This window comes from Phoca vitulina, unplaced genomic scaffold (genome assembly GCF_004348235.1).
Source record: "Phoca vitulina isolate PV1807 unplaced genomic scaffold, GSC_HSeal_1.0 scaffold6, whole genome shotgun sequence".
NCBI classification, from domain to species: Eukaryota; Metazoa; Chordata; class Mammalia; order Carnivora; family Phocidae; genus Phoca; species Phoca vitulina.
Genome location: NW_022589709.1, coordinates 69,325,863 through 69,334,294, shown reverse-complemented (window position 1 = coordinate 69,334,294; position 8,432 = coordinate 69,325,863). Strand labels below are relative to the sequence as shown.

The following is an 8,432-nucleotide window of genomic DNA, read 5'->3' as shown; positions in this document are numbered from 1 at the left end:
CCTTTGAATTCATTGAGCCTTCTGCTCAGAGGTGTGCCACATAGAACCTTCTGGAACTTACAAGTCTGAATTTTAAACATCGGGGGAAGGATGAAGCAGACTGCACAGGTTCAAGTAGACTTCACGATACCGTGAAAGATTCCTGACTCCCCCATATTCTGTTTTTGTGGCAAGAGAGCTGTTTGGTGTATTCGTCCAGATGGTGAGCTTGGGGTGGGTTAGAAACACTTGTTGAGACTTCACAAATCAGCATGTGTATTGGCCATTTCCGTTCTAGCTACAGTGGAGATTGATGGATTGTGACTTTTGGTTACCCAACCCAGGAAGAGAGGAGGGGGCTGCTAAGGAGACACGCCCCAAAGGAACAGACCAGCCTTTCTCAGGGAGCCATTCTCTTCACTTAGAATGCCAGATAATAAACAACTAGGACTCGGCCTTTAGAAGTCAATGGAATAAATAAGCTGGAAAAGGTTGAAGAGAAAAAGCCAACGAACGTGTAAGTGGAGGATTATATGGAGCCATTTAAAATGACAAAAAGCAAGAGTAACAAAGCAGCAGATGGAATTTGGCCCCACATGGCCTTGCCAAGCTAACTCTGAGAAGCACTGTGTAGAAAGTGTTCTCTTTATGTCCCCTGAAGCATTCATGGGGTTTCCTGGCCAAATTCTCAGGCTGTTTCTATGGCGCTTCCAGAAAAAAGAGTATAGCAGTGTTGATGTGTCCCCTCCCTTCTCATTCTGCATCCCCTTCGCTGCCTCGTGACATAAATCTCTGCTTCAAATGAGGCTGTTAATAAAAAGTGTGGCAGGGGAGGGAGATGCTGACTGCTTGTGATTTTTTTTCACAAAAAAAAGAAAAAGGAGAAATTCTCTAAGAGTAAACGGTGTTTATTTTTTTGTTGATTTTTTTCAATCAAATGGAATTGCTTAATTAAAAAAAAACTTATCTCTTTTCTCTTTAAATACTACAGACAACCTCATTTTATCTCAGCAGACACCTAGAAACAAAACACTGGACCCACCAGAGAAAACCGGGCAAGAAAAGCATCAGAAATTCAAGTCAACTATGGAGAATTAGTGTTAGCTGGCAGCTCTCAATTCTAAACAGAAATGTCTCAGAACCTATTGGGTTTGACAAAAGTTTCTTAGAACTGGGGATCTGGGAAAGTTGGACTCCTTTTAGTTCTATTCCAATTGTTTTCTGCATAGGGAAATTAATGTCAATGCATCAAATGAAGACCCAAAGAAACATTTAAAAACATGTCTGACTAGTATTCAGTATGTGAGATTATTAAGTAATAACTTGTCCTCCTAGTTAACCTTGTCCTGGAATATATATAGGTTATTTGTAGCCGCCACTGCTATAATATTTTCTGAAGGGTGCCAAGCCGTATGCAAGATCTTTTTGCTAAAGTCCAGACTGTCGACACTGATCTCGTCTTTTCTCCGCTTGCCCCCTACGCACACTTTCCGCGGTTTTAGGATAGCCCGGGGTTTGCTGTTTTCCCTCGAGGCCTCCAGGGTGACGTCACGCTTGGTGTTTCTGTCGAACATCCTGAAGAAGTTGTTGTAGGAGCCTGTCATGATGACGCTGCAAGGTAGAGAGGAAAGAGGGAGTCACTGAGGACTCCGGAGAAAGGCAGGAGCATATCCCCATTGCGTCTTTCTGGAGCCCATGACACCACATCGTGGCCAGCTTATGGCACCATCTGTTTCACCAAAAACCAAAAACCCAAACAGACTGGACAGTGTGACCATGGTCTCGGTTTCGAAGGCTGGTTGGGAAATGAAGGATCATGATAATCCTCCTTGTTACTTACTTCTGTGGATAGATCCCTTTTGGTTCTTTGGCTCAGGGAGTGAGTCCTGTGGTTTTAATGATCCCAGCCTTACGTCCCTTAGGATTGCGAGGTTGGAGAGAGGTCAGGACAGGAGGAACACTTTTGAGAACACTGGTTATGCACATGGAAAGTGTGGTTGCAGGAGTGGGGCTTGGGCCGGCCGTCGAAGGCTTTCGGCAGCCAGCACAGCGGGAGAAACGCTGATAGATTAGCACACTGAGCCTGGTGTGTCCTCCCCCTGCTAAGAACCAGCTCTCAATTCAGCCTTGCCAGCAAACTTACCTAAAAAACGGATGTCATCGTGGTCTCCCTCAGGAAGAGAGTAAACAAATTCAAATTTTAAAAGAACTTGGGAGAGGAAAGACTTGCTAGTGGATTGACCGATGGCATCCACCTTTTTGTAAGAGCTCTCCACCCTCAGGCAGATTTACGACTGACTGAGGGCAGTGACTGCCAAAGCCTTCCAGAAGCAAGGGACTGACTCTTTACCGGTGACAGTTTGCACACACGGACAGGCTGGGGCGGGGGGGGAATCATGCTGCTTCAGTAACATCCCACGGGGGCTGCCGCTGGAGCACGGGGGCTTGGCCTCGTTGGTGGGTGAAGCCCTGACCAACTGAGGTGGGGATGGGAGAGGACAGCACCTCCTCTCTGTTCATGTGGCGTGAGTGTGCAGACAGGTGCGGGGAAAACTGAGAGCATGGGGCCGCAGCCAGGGGGACAGGGCTGTGGGGTCAGCTGTGCCAGGCAAATCAGTCAAGGGCTTGCTTGTGTAACTCTGGCCCAGGAAACAGACGTGGTGAATGTGTTTGTAGCGGAAGAAGCTGTTGCTACTTTATCAGGTAGGGTGCTGAGCGCTCGACTCCCCCGCAATCTCACCTGGACTTCCGTTATCCCAGATAGGGGCTTTACACCTGAGGAAAAGTGAGGAACTCGCTCACTGTAACAAAATGGCCAAGTCAGGCCTCCAACCCCCATGTGCCCGACCCCAGGGCCTAGCACTCCGCCACTGGCCTCACTGCTTCCCATGAACCAACAAGGCTTCCTCCACCATGAGTCAGCTTGGTTTTAAACCGAGAAAGCCCTTGTGTTTTGGTTTTTGTTGGTTGGTTTGAAAAAAAAGAAAAACTCTCAACCTTACCTGAACTGAGAATTTTCTTGGTTATGGAAAGAAGTAGTGAAGTTATGAAAAGAATGTCAATCTTCGGATTCAAACTCAAACCTTCCTACTCTTGTCTCTACTACGTACTAGCTCATGAGCTGGGGCAGGTCGCTTTATCTTGCTGAGCCTCAGTTTACTCAGCTATAAAACGGGGATGATCACAACAACCTTGTCATCTTGTGGTCAGGATTCTATAACAGGATGTGTGCGAAGGTGACTAATACGTACTTTGTGAGTCTAGGTTAAGGTAAGTTATTAGGACAATAACAACAAATAGAATTTAAACTACAAATAAAAATTAGAAACACAGGTTCGGGGCCGGCTACTTTCCCCCTTAGGAGCTTTGGTTCGTACATCACAGCTGCTCTGTCGTCTCTTCCCTCCGCCCTATAGCAACGGGGTGCTGTGACTTGGGGCCTCTGTCATGTGGAGATTTTTTCCGGGTCTCCTAAGTGGAAGGCACATTTTGGTTCATTGGCAAAGAAAGCCAAAGAATGGCCAGAAACCGCTTGGTTTTACTAAAAGTTCCAATCCCTGAATGCCTTGCCCTGACAGAAGGTAGTGCTTGCAAGCACTATTGTTGGTGCCGTGTTCCTCAAAACACTAAATCAGCCCCTGGTAGCCTGCATTTCATTCTGGAAGGTGGGGAATCATCTGTATTTGTCAAACTGAAAATGAACTATTAGAATGTAATATGAAGTACTGTTGAAATAAAAGGCCTTAAAACAATAATAAATCACTTTGAGGGAATATGATAAATGAGGCCAACTAGAATTCAGCTAATGAACTACCGGGGCCTTTGGACAGGTCTACACTAGAAGCGTCTAGGGATAATTTTCGATCTAGAGAGCACACTTTGCAATAATTGGAACTGTTTATGCTGGAATTCGCTGGTGCATTATTAGTGTTCTTTATTTCGGCCATGTTGACCTAGCTCTGGGGGCGTCTGGTGTGTAAGACATGGGATTTTCTCATTGATGTCCCATGGTCACCTGTGCCAGTCCTGAAAGAGGATTCAAGGGTCTCACTCCATCTCTCCCTTATATCCAGGTCTGACCTCAAGGGAAATCCAGGGACCTACATAGTGGATTCCTGCCAGGCCCTGGGGCCTGATTCTGACCTCCCTTTGGCCACGCCCTGCTTAGGATAAATTGCCCAGGGCCCCGGCAAATACAGGGCTCACCTCTGGAAGGTTCCCTAGCCACGGAGCCTCTCTTACCTGTCTGACCCATTCCACACACATTCAAATTTATCAAAAATGCAGTCATTTTCGTAGAGGGAGCACAGCTTGCTGCGGAGGTAGTCATGCACCTGTTGGGGAAATACATCAAGAGGGTCAGTTACTATTTTAAAAACGCTCGTTTCTGTGAAGACCTCCTCTGGTGATGTGAGCTGTTAATTCTTCTAGTATACATGTGCCTTGAATTGGATGGCCTGGGTCTGAATCCAGGCTGGGCTCTTTGCAGCCCTGGGTTGGGGAGCTGCTTCTGTGGTGAGTGTGGATTAAGCAAGCTTGCTTAGGGAGCCGGTGGCCGGCAGAAGGGCCCAGTAGGTGGTATAGAGTCCCATTTTCTAAACTGACTTGCAAATACACATTAGAGGACACTATTCATTTGGTCTTTAACTCAACAAATGTTTATGGCCTGCCAGCTCTGTGCTTGGGAGAGGCCGTGAACAGAATACCCCCGGTGTGCTTTCATCCTAGCGTGGGGGCAGAGGAGCGTTCACGTGGGCCTTTTATGCTGAGCGAAGTGAGGAGACGTCACAGAAGGGACCACTGAGCTGTGTCCTGATTGATAATGTGAGGCAGCAGAGGCAGGGAGGCCAGTGAGAGCCTGGTGGCGGATGACGGTGTGGAGCAGGGCGGGAGCAGCGGGAGCCAGCGGTCAGCTTCTCGGCATGTTTGCAGGGACAACTGATAGGATTCGTGGATGGTGCAACTGTGAAGCGTGGAAAGAAGAATGGGAGTCAAGATGGCTCCTGGATCTTTCTCTTGAGCAAGCGGAAGGATGGACTTGCCACGTTCATTTTTGGGTATGATAATTTGGAGAGGCCTGCGCAGGTGGAGATGTTGACGAGACTCTGATGTAAAGGGTGCAGTCCTGGAGCATGGGTCATTCTCTCCTGTTTCTATTTTTCAGTGAAATAAGAAGGAAAGTTCGTACCTGAGAGTGAGGAAGGGCAGGGGATGCTGGGGCCCCATGAAGTTGCTGGATGGGAACTTTACGTGAGACCAGTCAGCATGGTTGGGTCATTCACCCTATGTTCCCTGAGATGTTTTGGGGGATTGAAAAGCTCTCTGAGTCATGCGGACAGTGCAAGTATTTCTAACTCGGCAAACGACTGTTACCAAACAGTCCTGGGCCTTGTCAGGGTACCTGCCTCATTGCTTTGGTGACAAGAGAATCCATCTGCGGCAGGGCTTCTGGCATTGTTAGATGGAGAAGGGGATGGGAGGGTGAGGTTTACGTCTCACACTTAAGATCTATGCTATAAATTAACTCCTTGTCGTTCCCTTCCTCTCCTGCTGCCTTTTGGGCCTATTCCAAGTGCCACAAGTCTGATGTAGAAGGCCATTTCTTTTTGTAGGGCTGCAGATCTCTAGTGATTTAATGTTAAGAGTCTTTGAGCAAAGAAGCAGGAGAGAGTCTGTGGGCAAAAAAAGGACTGATTCTTGATCTTGACCATTGTTTGGCAAACCTTTTCTATCAAGGGCCAGAAAGTCAATATTTATGCTTTGTGGGCCATAGGACTTCTGTGGCGACCTCTCAACTCAGCCCTTGTAATGCAAATGTAGCCGTAGGTAATGCATAAACAGAAGAGTGGGGCTGTGTCCCAACAGAACTTTACTTATAAAAACAGGTGGGAGACAAAATGAGCCTCTGGGTCCTAGTTTTGCCAACTCCAGATCTTGTCTTTTCTTGACTTCTCATTGACTTGTTCCTGGGTTCTTTATAATAGAGGAAATAGAGAGCTGTGGCTTCTGAATGGCAGTAGGCCAAGCGGGGAATTGATCCAGCGGGCAATGGAAGCCAAGTTTGTTGTTCTAGTATAGGCACACCTTGAAGATACTGTGGGTTCTAGATGGTGATAATAAAGTGACTATCGTAACAAAGTGAGTTAAATAAACGTTTTGGTATCCCAGGGCATGTAGAAGTTAGGCTTACACTATACTCTATTAAGTATGCAGTAAATTGCATTATCTAAAAAATGTATATACCTTAGTTAAAAAATACTTAATTGCTGAGAAAAAATGCAAATCATCTGAGATTTCCAGCTAGTTGTCCTTTTTCTGGTAGTAGAAGGTCATACCTCAGGGTTGTCCTGACTGGCCACAGTGGTGGTTGGTGAAGGCTGGTGTGGGGGTGGCAATTTCTTCAAATAAGACAAAGTGTGCCATAGCTATGGCCTCTGTCTTTCACAAAGGCTTCTTCTATAGCATGCGGTACTGTTTGATAGCATTTTACCCACAGCAGAACTTCTTTCAAAATCGGAGTCGATCCTCTCAAACCTTGTTCCTGCTTTATCAACTAAGTTCATGTGATACTCTAAATCCTTTGTTGACATTTCAACAATCTCTACAGCATCTTCACCAGTAGATTCCAGCTCAAGAAACCACGTGCTCTGCTCATCTGTAAGAAGCAAGTCCTCATCCTTTTAAGTTCAGTCCCATCTGTAGGCTCCACTTGCTATTTCCACCACATCTGCAGTGGTTTCCTTCATTAAAGTTTGGAGCCTCTCAAACTCATCCACAAGGACTGTAATCAACTGCTTCCAAACTCCTGTGCATGTTGATAGTTTAACTTCTTCCCATGAATCACCAATGTTCTTAATGGCACCTAGAGTAACAAATCCTTTCCAGAAGGCTTTGCATTTACGTTGCCTACACCCATCAGAGGAATCACTAGGGCATCTATAGCCTTATGAAATGTAGTTCTTCAATAATAAGACTTGAAAGTCGAAATGACTTCTTGATCCATGGGCTGCAGAATGGATGTTATGTGGGCAGGCATGAAAACAACATAAATCTCATTGTACATCTCCCTCAGAGCTCTTCAGTGACCAGGTGCATCATCAAGGAGCAGTAGGTCTCAACCGTGGGCTTAAAATACTCAGTAAGCCATGTTGTAAACACAGTGCAGTCATCCAGGCTGTGTTGTTCCGTTTATAGAGCACAAGCAGAGTAGATTTTGCATATTTCTTAAGGGCCCTAGGATTTTCAGAATGGTAAATGAGCTTTGGCTTCAACTTAGTCACCAGCTGCATTCGCTCCTAACAAGGAAATCAGCCTGTCCTTTGACGCTTTGAAGCCAGGTACTGACTTCCCCTCTATAGCTATGAAACTCCTTGATGGCGTCTTTTGTCCACATTGAAAATCTGTTGCTTGGTGTAGTCACCTTCATGAATTGTCTCAGCTAGATCTTCTGGAGAACTTGCAGCTTCTGTATCAGCCTTTGCTGCTAAGCTTGGGCTTTCAAGTTTTGGAGACGGCTTCTTTCCTTGAACCTTATGAGTGCTCTATAAGTGGAACCGCTCCTCGCTTTAAATTTTCTTCTGCAGCCTCTTCCCCACTCTCAGCCTTCAGAGAATGGAGGAGAGTTAGGGCCTTGCTCTGGATTATGCTTTGGCTTAAGGGGATGCTGGGGCTGGTTTGATCTTCTCTCCAGACCCCTCAAACTTTCTCCTAACAAACTTTCTCCTAAGGCTGTTTCAGTGTCTCATCATTCATTTGTTCACTAGGGTAGCACTTTTAATTCCCTTCAAGAACTTTTCCTTTACATTCACAACTTGGCAGTTGGGTGCAAGAGGCCTAGCTTTCAGCCTGCTTTGCTTTTTACATGATTTCCTCACTATGCTTAATCACTTCTAGCTTTTGATTTCAAGTGAGAGATGTGTGACTCTTTCTTTCACGTGAATGCTTTGAAGCCAGGGGAGGGTTATCAACTGGCCTAATTTCAATATTGCTGTGTCCAGGGAATACGGAGGCCAGAGGAGAAGGAGAGAAGGAAGGACAGGTTGGTGGAGCAGGCAGAACACACACAACATAAATTATTTAAGCTCACCATCTTATATGGGCACTGTTCTGGCACCCCAACACAGTTAAAATAGTAATGTCAAAGATCACTCCTCATCACAGATTGTCATAACATGTAATAGTAATAATAATAAAGCTTGAAAATGGTAAAGGTGACACAGACACGAAATGAGCAAATGCTGTTGGAAAAATGGTGCTGGTAGACTTGCTCAATGCAGGGCTGCCGCCAACCTTCAATTTGTATATTAAAAAAAAAAAGGCAGTATTTGGAAATGTAGTAAAATGAGACATGTCTGTACTCCAGCTCTCCTACTTTTTGGAGAAAAAAATGAGCCAAATAGCTCCTTATTTTCAGCCTTCTCTCCCCCTTACTCGTATTCCACTGATCTGATATG

General features: G+C 45.8%; 1 protein-coding gene across 7 annotated transcripts in view; it reads right to left on the bottom strand.

Annotated features, from left to right (window-relative positions):
- Positions 1-869: 869 nt before the first annotated feature.
- The window catches only part of PPP2R2B (protein phosphatase 2 regulatory subunit Bbeta), a 445,379-nt gene continuing 437,816 nt past the window's right edge, over positions 870-8,432 (bottom strand). For all 7 annotated transcript variants that reach the window (XM_032404428.1, XM_032404431.1, XM_032404429.1 and 4 more), the window contains 2 exons: positions 4,222-4,313; positions 870-1,590 (listed from right to left, as the gene is read on the bottom strand). In XM_032404428.1, coding sequence (XP_032260319.1) covers positions 1,311-1,590; positions 4,222-4,313 — 372 coding nt within the window. In that variant the 3' untranslated portion in view covers positions 870-1,310. The remainder of the gene's footprint in view (positions 1,591-4,221; positions 4,314-8,432) is intronic.